Below are 16,594 nucleotides of genomic sequence, written 5' to 3'. Positions count from 1 at the left end.
ATGTACTGTCCAGACCAAGACATTAATGGTAGGGAAATATTACTATCCTCATTTTTAAAATGGAACTTAGAGATTAACCTCTGATCTGTAAGTGCCATTTACACTGGCATTAACTGGTTCAGGCTAAACTGCAAGTCACCCTGAAGAAAGTAAGGCTAACATAAATGTTTTTTGTTTTGTGGATGCAACATGTTCAAACAAACATGCATTAGGAACCACAAAGCATTTAAGATCATAAGAAAAGATGGATTGCATCCAACCACTATGAAAATGAACATTAATGGACTGGATGGATGGAAGAATCAAAGTGATTTGACCAAGGTCACAAAGAAAGGCTGTGGCAGAGCTCTGAATTGAACTCACATCTCCCAAGACCCAGTCTATTTCCATATTTCAACAACTGTTTGTGAAGAAAATGGGAACAAGCTGGTTGATCTAATAGCTATTTTCCATCTCAAATTTCTTTGATGATTTGTATTTCTGCCTAAAATGTGTTTCTTCAGTATCCATCCAGTTCACGACTGCTTGTTTTCAGACTGGTTGGATGCAATCCATCTTTTCTTCTAAGATATCAAAGAACCTTTCCAGGCATTTAAAAAAATGCTTTTATAGTTCATTCACAGGAGTCACAGATACTAAGACCAAAAAAAAAGAGAAAAAGAAAATTATAGACTTTGAATACAGTGAAGCTTACAGCCACTCTGCTAGGAATTTCATGAATACATTCAAAATGCAGGAGAGTCAAGCAAGAAGTTAAAATATTAATGATTAAACACGGTTATGAAATATACTGTCATGTGTTTATCAATCACAGCATCTAAACTGCAAGTTTCTTTCATATCATACTGTGACCCTGGCAAACCAGCTAACCTGGGTATGATCCATAACAACTTAACAAGAGGCATTACAATCAGGACTGTATGCCTGATTCACTTGTATTGAATATCAAAGAGATGTACTAGACCAGCAATCACTAACCCATTTATTGTAGTAATAGAAATCAAGGGTAGATGCTAAATGTGTTTATCTATGTACCTGTATCCTGTTAGATGTTTACCAATGTAACCAAATTAGCTTTTAGATGTTAAATCATTTTCATGTCTTAATTGCCTTACACTGCGTATGTGCCTGTCTTCAGTTAACCTTAAGATCAAAGATGTGACACACTGCAGGAAACTAATAATATTATCTACATTCTCTTCAGCTTGTCTCTCCCTGTTATAATGAATGACCGGCTGTTGCATTATATAAATGAGTGTAAATGGATTACCTGTGTGTGCATAGGAGATTGATTGTTAATTTCAAAGTAGTGGGTCAGTGGGTGCTCAACAACAAAGAAGAATCCTCAGTCACACTCTGTGCTCCAAACACTTGGCAGCCTGCTTCAGCTATTAAAGTGACACCTCGGGCCTGATCCTGCAAAGTTCAGCAGACTCGAGATGAAGAGGGAAAGTTTAAGTCATGGGACTGCGATCTTCCAAATAGTTACTTGGAATACCCTGGAAAGTGCATGGAAAGACTCTAACAGAGTCTACATCTAAGCTGCATTGGGATAATTCCAAAGAGATAATATCACTGTTATGACCCTGATCTATGAACACTGAAAATCACTTGTATGCATACGATTCCTTAATCATTTAAGAACTCTTCTTTTATTAATAAATCTTTAGTTAGTTTACTAAGGATTGGTTGGCAGCATGATTTTTGGATAAGATGTGAAATATATATTGTCTTGCAGGATTGGTAGAACCTTACATATGGTAAACTGGGTTTTCAGTAAACTCTCACTATATTAGACCAATTTGTTTGGGTGGGAACCAAGGGCTGGAATGCCTAAAGGGGACAGTGTTTGGTTGCTTATTAGCCAGTGTCGTGCTACAGAAACTCTTTTGCTCCTAGTTTGGAGAATCTAATTATAGACTAAACAACCAGTTTGGGGGATTCTCTGCCCTGTGCCTTGCAGTCTGCCCTGAGCGTGGCATTCTTAGTGTGGTCCATCCCAGGTAACTGGACACACATACCATTCTCTAAGATTCCCCTTTTAGTCTCCCCTTGGTAAGTGCCAATTCCATGTAACCTTTCTTCAACTCTTATACCTCCCCCGTGTTCAAACCAAATCACTTGTTTGTTCTTTGCTGATTTTTCCCCCATCTCATTAGTGTACCTCAAATAATATACAGGTCAGAAATGAATATATTTTCCTAAATTCAGAGGGATAATATTTTATATAGTGCTATGACTTCTACTGGAAACTCCTATTTCTGTGCATGCAGACATTGCTTTCCAATGTAACTGCAACATTGAACATAGAGAATTAGTGTATATTCACAATCTTTGTCCAGTTGTCTATGTTTGGGTTTTAGACTTCAGTTCCAATTAATAATCTTGGTCCCCGCTCTCTCTCACTCTTCACTTGACAATCCACTCCGTCAGCTCATATACCTAATCGATCCTAATCACGCTGAATTTGTTTTCTCTATAATGTGTTTGCAGTGGATTTGACAATGTTGTGTTGTCAGCAAACTTGGCCACTATAAAGATATATACTCCCTCTTTCCATTTGCAGTTATTCTTCCCCTCCTCTTCTAACTCTGTTGTGTTGTTGTTGCTATTGCAGAATGCACGTTTCATGCCTCCCCCGTGAAGTGTCCTGTATTTCCATGGCAATTGAGTGATCCCAAATAATGTGTAAAGCAAAGTGGATTCTAGGTTCAATTCTGCAGTGCTTGTACATGCAAAACTCCATGGACTTTGATTGGTTTTACAAGAAGGATCAGGAGAACTCAGATAATGGACTCAGCACCTTCTCACTAATCTTCACCAGACAAGATACTCGTGAATATAATTTACATGTGATGGACTTCACCATTCCCCAACACTGCTAAAACCTCGAGCAGATAAATGTATTTGTCTGTTCTAGACATGGTTCTGCTACCAGACAGTCTGTCTAGTTCTTGACTACCTTATCCACAAAATAATTGGAAAATACCAACCTGAAATAACCAAGAAGATAGCTCACTCCACAAATAGAATTGTGCAGTTCCAAGGCAGGATTGCTTTTTAACTCATCATATGCATCAACCAGCAAGATAAGCGCCTCCTGCACAGCTATGGCGTAAGATTACAAAACGTCAGTCATAACTGGTTACATTCAGAACGGGGATCTAGCAAGTTTCACTCCTGTTCATCAATTGCAAGTCATCTGACTATTTAGGGGCCACTGCATTAATAGTCAAGGACAATAGATTGTGAAGATCCAATAGGCTAGCAATGAAGTGGTCTGCCCAATATGTATCCTTCCTCCAAACCCGCTGACACTCAACAGGTTGTAAAAGCTTTTGAGGTCAGACATTCTAAACAGATCCTCTGATGTAACAGATAACTTATCTCTGGGACTTGAACATAAAATGCATCTTCAGAGCATTTATTTATTTGTTTTAATTTTTCTCTTTGGAATAGAAAAATGGTACTAAGTTGCAAGTATTTTCTTAGAATTTCCAGAGAAGGATCCCTCAATATCTGACCCCACGGCCAGGTCTTCACCATCATCCCCTTCAATTTACAAAACTTCAGTGATGTGGCCTATCATCAATATGCTCAGTGGACAAAATTCAGGCCTGGTGTGGCTGCAACAGCACTGAAGTTAGAGGCCAAAATTCCCAAAACTCAGTAGGGTTGCACATTCTTACACTCAGTGCTGATTCTGTCCCAATATATATTTTTCAAGACCAAAGGGGTAATATACTCAGCAAAGTGCTGATGATATAAGTTTGTTTGTGAGGTGGTGCTGCCTCCTTCCTTGGTTACAAATGGCTTGTTTAAATGGGAGAACAATTTGATCCACAATCCCTCATCCTTCTACTGTGTAAGCATATGTACCTAGGACACTGAGCCTATTACAGGCTAAGGGAGGAAATTTAATTGGAAACCCCTTGATAGACTATAAGCAGCACATCACTGCTATATTCTGCATGCTACCAAAGTTTGTCTTTGCAGAGTGTAATATTTTTGTTTTTGATGGTGTGACTTTTCATTTTAATCTTAAATCTTAAAAACACTAATCATTGTTCCCTAGATACTCCATTCCCCTTTATATCTTTCATTATATATATTGTTATCAAATTTGGTATCATTTCCTCCCTTGCAGGTTGATGCATAGTTTAAGTTAAAATGCAATCCTGATCTCACAAAAAGACCAGCAAACTAATTTCCTCCACTTAAAGGACTATGTCTCAGTAGTGGAATTCTCCCCATTGCTTTCACTCTCAACTCAACAGCTTTTTTTGTTTGCTCAATTATTTCACAGTCCAATTGTTCTGTTTGGTTAGATGCTCTACTGCATAGTCATGTCTATGAAAAATTCTCTACTTTACTGCACAATGCTTTAAATGACAAGGACTTACTCCCAATTATCTTTTTTGAAGGACCAATAAATCTTATTTTTTCCATACAGAGATATCTTCCTCCTTTAACTGCCTTCCAAACAGTCTACAGCATTTAATACTTGTTATTTGCAACTAGCTTATAGATATTTCTATAAATAATAAAGTACCATACTTTTGTCTTCACACACATATGCAATCTTCTGTTTTCTCCACTGTACTTATTCCATCTGGGTACTTTTAGTAACGCTCTGTTAAGGATATTACATTAGCTACTGGTATACTGGTTCCCAATATTCCTGAATGTAATTTATATCTCATTCCACTGCACATGTTCAATCCTACATACTTCAATTAGAACTTCATTCATCCCTTTTTCTTTGAAACCAGAAATTGTCAACACACACACACAACGATACAAGAGACTGCTTTGCACAAAAGCTCTCTGACCCTTGAACAAACAGGATAGTTTTTTCAAAATAGAAATACATTTTGTTTCTCAAAAACACAAAGGTTTAACCTTTTTTTTTTTCTTCTTTTCTTCAGTCTTTCTATTATGTAACTCGGCCACACTGAAACTCTCAAAGGGGTGGATTAAAGCTAGAAGCACAAACCCTATTATTTATTCATAACTCATTGCAACAACTGGGCATCATTTATAAAATACACTTCAATACAACTCACTTAAAAATTCTATCAAACATGTTACGTCAACAACACAACAGCATTTCAAGATCAGAATATTTTCTGTCTTTCTGAAGATTGTGCCATAATTTGAACTGCTAACTAAAATGTACTTGTGACATATTGGAATCACATGCAACATCTTTCAGGACCATTTTGTATTTTATGCTCAAAGTATGAAAACCTCAAAAAAGCCATTATGCTGAGATGGCCCAGACAGTATGAGCCTCTGATATCAATACAGGTAATGTGTATTTGTGTGTTCCTGGCTCATCAGGGATGGTTGTCTCTGGAATCTGGAAAAACTGCAGGGGGTGGTGGGGTGTTAATGCAAACCCTTTAACACTGGTTTTGTACAACACACCCACACCCACACACAAAGGCAAAACACCCCAGCCTTTTGAAGCTTCCCCTTGAGAGGGCCACTGACTCATGATTACTTGTTACAGGAGAGCAGAGGTCAAAGGTCCCAACCTGTATAAAAAAATGGCTGAACTGTCTCAAGGCAGTTCTGGTTCTTGATCTGAAACCCAATATGAACTGATAACCAGGAGAGCAAACCCATCTGAGAGATTTGAAAGACTGACACCTATCTCCTATGCTGGAGATGTGGGTGGCCCCTATTAATCTATTAGTAAGTATTTAGGAAATTTATTTTATTTTATTAAATAAATGTTTTCTCTGTGATGCTTTTGCCCTAAGAATAAACGTGAAGGCTGGCTGGTAATTGGTATACCCTGTTGTAGCCCCTGGCAGAAGGTAACCATAGGTGCTAGACCTCAGTCTGACCTACTGGGGAAGTCACTGTGAGGTGCAGAGTGACTGCAAGCCTAAACTCCTGGTCTGGAGGGAGAGAGACACAAGTCTTCACCTGAAAGAGGTGATGGCTATGAAACCTTAAATCGGTGTCCTCAAGGAAGAGCTGAGAAGGGATAACTGGGGAGCGGGGGGGTCAAAGGTGCAGTTAACCCTGAAATTGTGACAGTACTATCCAAAATTAATTACATTGCCATCAATCTGTAGTGGACCACTTTATAAATAATCCCAAAAGCTATGCTATTTACACAAACATCCTCCACCTATTCTTTCTCATCCCAAAATACTACAGAAGGAACATTATCTATCAGCAACAACTTCCTATATATACACTAAATGCATTCACACTTTTGATGCAGAAATGTGTTGCTACTGTATGTCATTCATAACTAATTTAGTAATCCCCAAATTTTAATAATTTTACTCAAACTCCCCTTGTGTAATAAAGCAGGAAAAATGGAAAAGAGTAAATTTTCAAAGTAATCGCTATGTATGTCCTGTTATTGTTAGTGAGTCTTCTTTATTTCCCTTTTTACTGCAAAACATTCCCCTCATTTCTGTGTTTTCAAAGTGAACCAGGGAGTCTAAATGACCATCCCCACTGATGCTAATGAAAGCTACATGGCTAAAACCTGTGTGAAATATTAGGGATAATGTAACCAACCTGACTGATGTCAGGCTTCAATCAACTGCCCAAGTCTCTGCTATCTGATTTTACACCAGTTTGTTACATCTATTCAATTGCATCAAAGTGGTGATATTGTATAGTTACAGAGCTTTACCGATGATCTTACTTTGTTATTTTGCTCAAGTCACCTAATATTTTTGCTTCACTTTATTCATCAGTAAAATTAATATAATATTTACCTACCTTACAACAAGAATTGCTTTTTTTTTTTTTTTTTTTAATTTTTGGTAAAACACTGATAGATTCAGATAAAAGGTGTTAAACGGTGGGGCATAATTTTAGCTTTAGTTTTTTTGTCAGTGTTGTGTATTAAAACAGCACAATGCACAACTAACTAATGAATGGAAGCTTTTAAAAGTAAAAATCAAAGTTTTGTCATTGCAAAAAACATGCTGCTTTATGATTAATTAGCCTGCTAATGTTAATTGATTAATTCCATATTAAAACAAAAACATGCAGCATTGAAACCACAGAACAATGAATAAACTATTAGCTGAATAAATAGGAAAAAAAATCTATTGGAAAAAACCCAAAGACTAAATCTAAAAAACAATGACAGCTGCAGAGGGATATTCTAAAATACATTTTAACAAAATATGAAAGTGCCACAGTTGTGTGTGTGTACCATTACCCATCTGTGTTGATGGTCAAAATAGAAACTCTTGCTTCTTTTTAATGCGTGTTGCCAGATTCCTGTAGTGATGCTGAAACGCACTTTAACAAACCTTATCCTTAACATAACACTGGTTCTGTTCATGGACAATTCAGGCAAGTAGAATGGGCTCAATACAACCTCCCACCACAAAAATACCACCATAATTAATCTGCTTATTAAGTTTCATCAGAAAGGACAATGACTGAATGGAGACAGACGTAACCTCTAACTTCCCTCCGCCTTGGAGGTGGTTTCTCTAGATCAGAGCTTAGGCACATTTGAGCAGGAGAGCTTGAGCCATCAGTTCCTATATTGTACCTGCTGTGTGTGTAAGCAGTAACCTTTTGGAGCTTTAATGTCAGATTGGCACCTTTCTCTGAGCTTTACATTCTCAAAGACAAACTTATGTTAAAAAAAAAAGTTCTGATGTTTACTGTTATTTTGATAATCCTCAACAATAGGAAGAAAACAAAGAAAAAAATACTGCAATAGTTTAATTGAGCATTGGGTAAAATATTTTTTCCCACTTTAACCATTTATGATTTGTTCTGAAAAAAATAGAATGGAAATACCAAAAAATAGAGCTAGTCAAAAATATTCAATGTAACCTTTTTTAAGGTTTGCACATTGTATGCAAACCAGTCCCAATGATACATATATAACAGTGTTTTCAATAATTCAGTGAACACATCAGACTATTTGTTGGTCGAGAATTGTTCACTTCAAGTATTTACAATTAATTATTTTTGGCATGTGATTGGTCACAAATATTGATTCTGATCCCTGACTGCATAACAACATTTTAAAACTGCAAATCTGAATGATGGATGATGGAAACTGTAAAAAGCTGTGAAACTTTCAGGACTCCTGAACATTTTCATGGATACTAAGTAATCATCTCCATATTCACACATAATTAACAATAGATCTCAAAAACAGCAGTGAATCAAATTTGAACTCTGTAGTCATGAATATATTAGAGAATTGTTACCCCTTATTCATCCAACTCCTATAAAAACATACCTTTTACACACAGTAAATAGGGGAGTGCTATTAAATCTGCTGTAAGGCTTATATTCTCTATCAACAAAAAAAAAATCCTGTAATTTTCAGGTTTCCATTTCTAAGCCTTTTGGGCCAACATGGACAGTACTTGGATACTTTTGAATGTATTGTACATTTACCTAATGTACATAATTCTATGTAACCTATACAAAGCCTGCAGGTATCTGACAAGCAATCAGAGAAGGAAGAAGCCCTAATATGTTCCCTTAAGTATACAGCCAGAAGGCTAGTCAAAATATCCAGGAACGTACAATATTACCATGGTGGATTTAAGGACACTAAGATTTTACTGGCTTGACTTTTGTTCTTTCACATTTGACAGATCTATCAACATTCTACTAAGCACATTGCTCTATCTGTTCTCAAGTTTTCATAGTTTGTGTATTTTGGAAGGTCCCCTGCTCCTTGATTCATCCTGCAGTCTATCACAATAATTAATATGCTTTTAGTAAAAACTGACAAAATAGACAATAAAAATATGCCTCCGATTAACCAGGTGATGTGACAATGATCAATTACAAACTGAAATTAGTCTAGTAGCATGATATGCCACAAGGAAGATTAGATCATAGGTTTTTATGTTGGGTTGAAAATTAGAGGATTTTCACTAACAAAATGAAACATTTAGGCTAGTGGAAAGAACATATTTTTCTTGTTATATTGGTTGTCAGGAACTGTATTAACATCATAGATGTGTACATGTAATAAGCTAGAGTTTTTCAAAGATACACAAGAAGTAATGAGGTTAAGGTAGTCCCATCTGGAAAAACCCTATTAAATTTATTAGAGATAAAACAAACAGGGTGATAGAAGTTAAGAGAGAAATGTATTCCTGCTACAGAATTCTCTCTCTTTTTAAAGTTACACGTAGAAGCCATCACTGTAATAAACAAACATTTGTATGAAGTATTTTGAAACATTTTATTATAATTGTTATATTCTATAGGACTTTTCAAAGGGCTAACCAGACTTGAACCTGTGATGTGTCCCTTCCACTTTGGTGCTCTATTTACTTGTTTGTTTTGAGTTACCCTAGAGCTGGCCCTCACCTATTGCATCCAGACATAAAATCTTCATTCCAAACAGTGCTGTGTCAAGAGAATGACTCTGGATCACCCTTCACATGCCCTTTCATAACCTTATATCCCTGTTAGTAATTCATTATGATCGAGAGGGCGTCTCCTCCATTGGGGAAGAAGACTCCACTGAGCTCCTAAAATTGGCAGGCAGAAACTGGCATGTATATGGAATATTAGAGACCAAGCAGCATAACTTTGCAACATTAATAGCAAATCTCAAATGCACTGCCCCGTAAACAGTGAGGAAAGAAAATGGAGATTTCTCTGAAACTTGCATTAAGTGAATATACTGCCAATCAATGAATGAGCATGCTGTTATGACTATGTTCAATTTCTATATATAAACATTTACTTACAACTCCAGTTAATACAAACATGAGAACGGCCATACTGGGTCAGACCAATGGTCCAACTAGCCCAGTATCCTGTCTTCCAACAGTGGCCAGTGCCAGGTACTTCAGAGTAATGAAAAAAGCCGGAGTCAGTTCCACACAACACACTGTAAAGAGATTTTCTATCTATGTAAAGAACCAAATTTCATTATGCAGCATTCATTTGCATAATGTGGTGATTTAATTATACTTTAATAATGTTAGTTTGAACCCCATAAACCTTGTCCCAGAGAAAGTAAGATGAAGAGTACAGTACAGTACTATGCATAAAGTAACCAGCCATAAAAATAACAATTACATTAATATTTCTTCATCACCATTACAGCACTAAGGCAAAGGTGCTTAAATACTAGAATTAATAAGTGAGGTGTAAAAATGTAGAGAGCCTAATTGACATTAAAAACAGCTGTATTTCAAGCAGCTTCTGAAAGACTAAAAACAATGCCAGAAACAAAACAAAACAAAATAAATAAAATAAAAATCAGGCTTGTCTAAGAATCAAGATTAAAAATACATTTTTAATGCTGGAATAGTCTAGGAACCAAAACAGATTTGAAGTGTGGTTTGTCTCTGAAAGTCTACTGAAGTGATACCATAACATTCCATGATTACTATGCCTTAATGATTTCCACATCAAATATGCTCAGTTCTTATGGAAAAATTATTTTCTAACTACCACCCCTGAAAACTCAGTCTGAGATCTGAGAGTCATGCTGGGAATTGTATTTACTTTCCATGCATCATCACCAATAAATTATGTCCTCACTAGAGGCCTGATCCTGTGCCATACCAATAGGTATTTTGCCATTGACATTGATGAGTGTAGGATCTAGCCATTATACCCATGGTGCATCACTTCAAATTATATCTTAAATTACATCTGTGTAATCCCATCTTCTTCAGAACTATGCCCCTAAGTACACATTTGTGAAGTCCTCTTGCTTCTTATAGGTTTCCACAGTTGCTGCAGAGTGGAATGTAGTAACCAATTATGTTGACAATGCACAAAATGGAAGAGAATCCCGTTGTTCTCTCCTGTGTCAGTTCAGCACAGGTAACAAGTAAAATGTAATGAATGGGTATTTTATTTACTAAACTAAACAGATGTGACTCTATACAGATAGCAGATCTGTTGAGTAAGAAGGTGCTATTTGTACACTTCCTCAGAGGAAAACCACTATTTAAGGAAATCTTGCTCAACAAAAGGGTAGTTAAATATGTACCTGTACTTCAAAATCCATATTCTCCAGAAATTTTTGGTTCATGGTCTCAGCAAATTTGTTGATCGCTCTCAAAAACACTCTAAAAGAGAAAAACAATGGTATGCATTTATGGAATGTAAACTTTGGAATTATATCCTAATCATGTCTGATAGCAATTAAAAGCTCATTTATTTAAAGACTGACAAAATGACAAGTAGTGAAAGTCACAAAATACAACAAACTTTATTCCATGGAACATCATGTCATTTAAAAAACATTATACTTTGTGAAAGTATTTCATTCATTATTTGACTGTCAGAAGGTTCCTCAATTATTTTCTCAGTTTAAAAAATTGGACAGTGTTATTTCTTTGTTCTATTGCACATTACAGTGAATTGTAGAAAACACACAGTATAATAAATCTTTTATACACAATTTACTTTCTATGTGACAGCTATGGTTTGTTTACAGAAATGTTATTGCTTTCCTTTCTCTGATCTGTCAGCCAGAAATACTCAAGCCCTTTATGATTATAAAGGTTGTTAGCTCATTAAGAATATCAGGAATATTTTCCTAATTAAAATATACAGTGTATAGCTTTTTCATTATCCTACAGAAACTCATGTTTCCTCACTGTTTCTTCTGCAGGTAGATTGTAATACACACTCTAAATTGACTTAACAGCAATACATTTTATTTTTTGCAAGAAACACAGAGGTCAAAATCTATTATTGCACATCAGGTCAAGATTCAGAGCTAGGAAGATAGCCACCTTTTCCTAGTGCTATGCTTTCTTAAAGTGAAATACCAGGTTGAAAGTCATATTTAGAAAACAAACTTCCCTACCTATCTTTTCTGTATATTACTAATAAAACCTTCAAATTTAAATTTCAATCAATGGTACCTTTCACTATTTATGACATTTGTTTATTTCATGCACTTCACTCAGCTTGGAATTTGAAAGTAGAATCTGTTTCACTTCAGTTTACAGCTAGTTTCTGCTCAGTTTAGTGATGTCATGCAGCAATGTTTGGGTTGCAAACACTGCAGGGAACATATACTGCTTTGAAGGTATTATGGGAACAGTGTCTTTCTTTGGTGTCTTAGTTCTGCTAGATGTGTATCCCCTCCTCATCAGGGAATGAATTGAATATACCCCTCAATATAATGCAAGGACTACCTTCAGGGTCTCACCTGACACCTCTCTTCTTCTCACCCCACTTTGTTTCTTTATGAGGGTGGGGAAACTGACTTCTTGATGACCTGACAGACCTTGCAGGATGCCAGTAAGAATCACCAAAGGGGCAGTGACTGGTCTAGACAGGCTGGGACTTGCACGGTCCCTTGAGTTGGGATGGATTCAAAGAGCTCCCAGTGGGAGCAGGGGTGACTCTTACTCCCTTCCTGCCACAGTCTACAGAGTTATCTGCCTGTCTTTGGGGCTTGAAAGGGGGGAAGAGACACTTGTGTTAAAAGCAGTGTTGTTCTTCCAATTCTAGGTAGCTATTGTTAAACGACATCGTGATGATTCAGACCGGACTTCCCTCGTGCACACAAAGGGAATTATAATCACTCCGGCTATGTATACGCCACAGATTATTTTGGTATAATTTACGTCACGTAGGGGTGTGAATACCCCTGAACAATGTAAGTTATACCACCCTAAGTGCCAATGTGGACAGCACTATGGTGGTGGCATAACTACCACTGCTGAGAGGCAGGAGTTATTAAGCTTACAGGAGAGCTCTCTCCCATCAGCTTAGAGTGTCTTCACCAGAAGCATTACAGCAGCACAGCTTCATCAGTGTAGCTGTCACTGCTGTAGTGTAGACATAGCCTCTGTTTGAGGTCAGGGAGGATTCTCCACTCCCTAGATCACTGTCCAAGCTATTGGTTCAGGGATAGTTTTGCTGTGGAGCAACGTGCAAAAACCATCTTGGAGGATACCGGGCTGAAGGGCAGGCACCCAAGACCGTTGGGTAGGCCCCACGTCAGTCCAAGACGGGCTGGTGGCAGCCCTAGTTAAGAGTTGCAGGAAGACAATTTGCTCAGAACAAAGTAGTACATTTTTAAGGTGCACTTATTGTACCAAGACTGTGGTCTGTGTTATTAGGGTTGAACTTGATTGGCTAGAGTCCCTCTCTGTAGAAGTTGATGGCCATTGTATCTTTACCCAAGGCAAGGGACTCAAGAGTAGGAGTGCTAAAGACTTCTTGGGGAGATATAGGGCATAGGTGGACCCTTACTGTCATTCACAGACATAGTCCTCTCACTCTCCTCTCCCTACTGTTGGTGTGGTTTTGTACATGCAATTTGCAGGTGGCATTTTGGGCATCCTACTGGAGTCCAGTGCATTATGATTCTTTAGGATTTGCAGGGAGAGTACAGTTTGAATTATTACAACAGCACTTGTGCCTTGCAATTTAATCCATTTACCAAGTACTGTGTTTCTTTTCCATATCATCCTCAGCAGAATCAGCAAAGCTTATTTATACAGAAAAATCTGGGGCACAATTTGATCAGTCAGTGTCTTTTCAATGCCAGTTTAGCTAATCTTGATAACCCAGTTAAAGAGAAATGCTCAACTCAAAATGAATCCAGTAGGCCAAATTTTACTTGTCACTGTCCTTTTCATATTAGCTCAGCTAATCTGTCTGTCACAGGCTTCCTGGTCAAGCTCTCCCTGCAGGACACACAACTCGGGTTACCATCTTGGAAATGAAAGTAAATCGGCAACCCCCCACTCACACATACACACAGAGCAGGCAAGTCTGCTGCAACTCCAACCACAAGGCAACTCTGCAAGCCACCCCCTTCAATAGCCACTTATAGCATCTAGAGAGAGAACACATATAGAAGATTAATAACACCACTGATAATGGGCATTTGTTTATCAGCACATATTGTCAGCCAGTCTCTGTAGTGTGTTTCGTTTAGCCAGTAGTGATTTAATGTGCAGTTTCTGATGCAAAGTGTACTAGGGTCATTCACACCATCACCCTGATCTTCCATTATTTAATATGCCTCGCACATCTCCTCACTCTCATGTGACTCAAACCCTCTCTCACACACGTATGGTGTGCTTGCATGTTAGTGGCCAGACAGCTGCTGTATTTTCAACAGTTTGGGTCTGTTATTATTTAAACTGTGGAAGTGGGAACGCTCCAGCATCTTTACCTGGACACAGAAACTTTGAACATTAGAGATCCCAGGGTATCGTGGTGATGATAATGCAAATCTTCAGACCCATGAAAAAAAAATCTGGCAGATTTAATTATTTTTATGACAACTGGCAAATCCATAAAGAAGCTGTCCTGGCAGCCAAGAAGTAACCCTATACTCAACAGGCTACAGAATTTTCTCCTGCATGCTGGGCCCATGTGCTTTTATGCTTCCCTTCACCTGTGGAAGCTGAGGCAGCACTGTCTCTGGCTGCAGACTGTCTGGCACATTTCCTGGACACAGATTCTTGCTGTTTAGTACCCTTTCTAGAAGTGGGACCCTGCTGCCCTAGGACCCAAAGCCAGTGCTGAGTCCCCTCCAGCCTACATTGTAGCATAAGCATACTTGCCCCAAGGAACCACCCTTGTGGGCACTTCAGTTTATAGTTTCTCTCAACCTGGACACATGGCAAACAACACTGTTTAAAATAAACCGAGCTATACTGATCTAGGTAAATCAATAAACATCTGCCACATCATTCCCTGTCTCAGTTTCCTCACCATTGTTGAGCATTCTTTGAGATTTGGATCTATGTTCTTTCAGGTTATCTTCCAGCACAGGTCTTCTCCAAATCATGGGAGTCCCTGAAGTCAGTGCCCCCTTCAGCTCAAGCAGTCAAAAAGGTTCCCTCTCATTCAGGAACATTTGCCCTTTTGAGTCCGTCCCCAACTTCCCAATCTTTGTGTTTTTAAATATCTTCCCTGACACCTCTGAATCTTTGTTCCCTTTGCGGGATTTTCTACTCTTTAAAATCCTAGCTCTCTGCAGCCAAACTGAATAAATCTGGTTTCACTCTAGCTCTCTGCAGTCAACCCAGTGTTCAGTTCGGGCAAGATCTATTCAGATGTTGATGGTCTTTAACAAGGCTCAGACACCTCTCCCTGTCTCCTCAGCACAAGCATTAGAAGGCAAGAATATAATAAAGAAAATAGTAAGGGTTGAAACATACAGACGTCATAATCTCAAACAAAATTAATAAATTGCACATATGCAGATTCCTAAAATTGTCATAATGGCTAACCGAATTAAATAACTAAGATAGTCATCAAACTAATCTAGTTAAAAATGCTTGACAAGACTGTTGGCTGATGCTAGTTTTCTTTTTATCAAATCATATTTAACAGTGCTTAAGAAGGGCTAGTGATGTAAAAGAAAACAAGTGAAGTGTCTGAAAGACACACAAGAAATGGTTTATGAGGTACTTATTAACCAATTAAATCATCCTGGTCATATTAACCTAGTTATAAGGTCTTACGCTGTGTATTCTGACTATTCTTCATCAGTGTCCTTTTGTAGGGCATCCTTTTCACACTTAAGACCATTTTCATCTGGTATATTGGAGTAACGCATTTGCAGGAAATATGCAATATCTTCACATTGTCAAGTTTGAAATAGTTCTCATACATTTGTATTTTGCCCTGAGGGTATCTCTGTTATTGGCAGTCAGTGAGAAGACTTTAGTTCTATGTCTGAATCTGTCATTGTGTGAACTATGCCAACTAAAAATGTCTACATGCCTCAGTTTCCTCCCTTTTTACAAGAAGAGATATTACTTAACTACCCCAATGAGCGTCATCTGAAGCTAGAGTGATGGTTGTAGCATGCTTTGAGGTCCTCAGACCTCATAGTAGAGGCAAGCATAATTTTAATTATTGTTATCAGTATATTGTACTACAGTGTAGTGGTAGTGTGGTCTAATGGACTGACCATAAACCTGAATGTCCAGGAACAGAAAGTCAAATTCAATCCAGACAAAAGAAAAAAACTATCATTATTTTAAGTGATAGCAAAGAGAAGATACAGAGAATAAGAGAGGGTTCAAAATGCACTTTATACTAGCTGAACTCATTTGCAAAATAAACAAGTCTAGTTCCCTGAGCCTATCCTCATAAGTCATGTTCTTCAACCCGCTCATCAGTTTTGTTGCCCTCCTCTGGACTCTTTCCAATTACTTAGTGTTACTCTGCCTCTCTGACAGCTCATTGCCCCTCTTCTCAAAAGCTGGATCAGTGGCAGTCCAAGTCTGCTCAAAGGGCAGCATCTCAATTTCTGAACCAGGATTCTCATTTAATTGAAATGCCTTTTCCTTATTAACTCCCCCCTCAGACTCTTACATTCTTTGGAGAAGCCACTGATTTTCATCACTGAGTTAAATCCACAAAAACTGTTCTCTGAGTTTTTATGTACAATAACTTCTCCATAGATATCTCTTATCCCCATTTGTTTTTTGTTCACCTTTGGTGCATGAAAGAAGGTGCTTGATCCGCTTGACTTTATTAGTCAAAAAAGAGGGGAAGAGATAAAAAGAAAGTGTTGAGCTTGCAAATAGTTAGCTTTCCTTTTTCACCTTGAGGCACAGAGAGAAGTGTGCTTAGAGAGTCTATACGCTTACTGCTTCACAGCAGATAC

General features: G+C 37.8%; 1 protein-coding gene across 2 annotated transcripts in view; it reads right to left on the bottom strand.

Annotated features, from left to right (window-relative positions):
- Positions 1-16,594, bottom strand: part of DOCK2 (dedicator of cytokinesis 2) — a 407,820-nt gene that overhangs the window by 77,788 nt on the left and 313,438 nt on the right. For both annotated transcript variants that reach the window (XM_067566685.1, XM_067566686.1), the window contains exon 26: positions 10,985-11,063. In XM_067566685.1, coding sequence (XP_067422786.1) covers positions 10,985-11,063 — 79 coding nt within the window. The remainder of the gene's footprint in view (positions 1-10,984; positions 11,064-16,594) is intronic.

This window comes from Emydura macquarii, unplaced genomic scaffold (genome assembly GCF_026122565.2).
Source record: "Emydura macquarii macquarii isolate MOO-44397 ecotype Brisbane River unplaced genomic scaffold, CSIRO-AGI_Emac_v2 contig_2768, whole genome shotgun sequence".
NCBI lineage: Eukaryota > Metazoa > Chordata > Testudines > Chelidae > Emydura > Emydura macquarii.
Note: the sequence above shows the minus strand (reverse complement) of the source record. Positions and strands in the feature narration are given on the sequence as shown.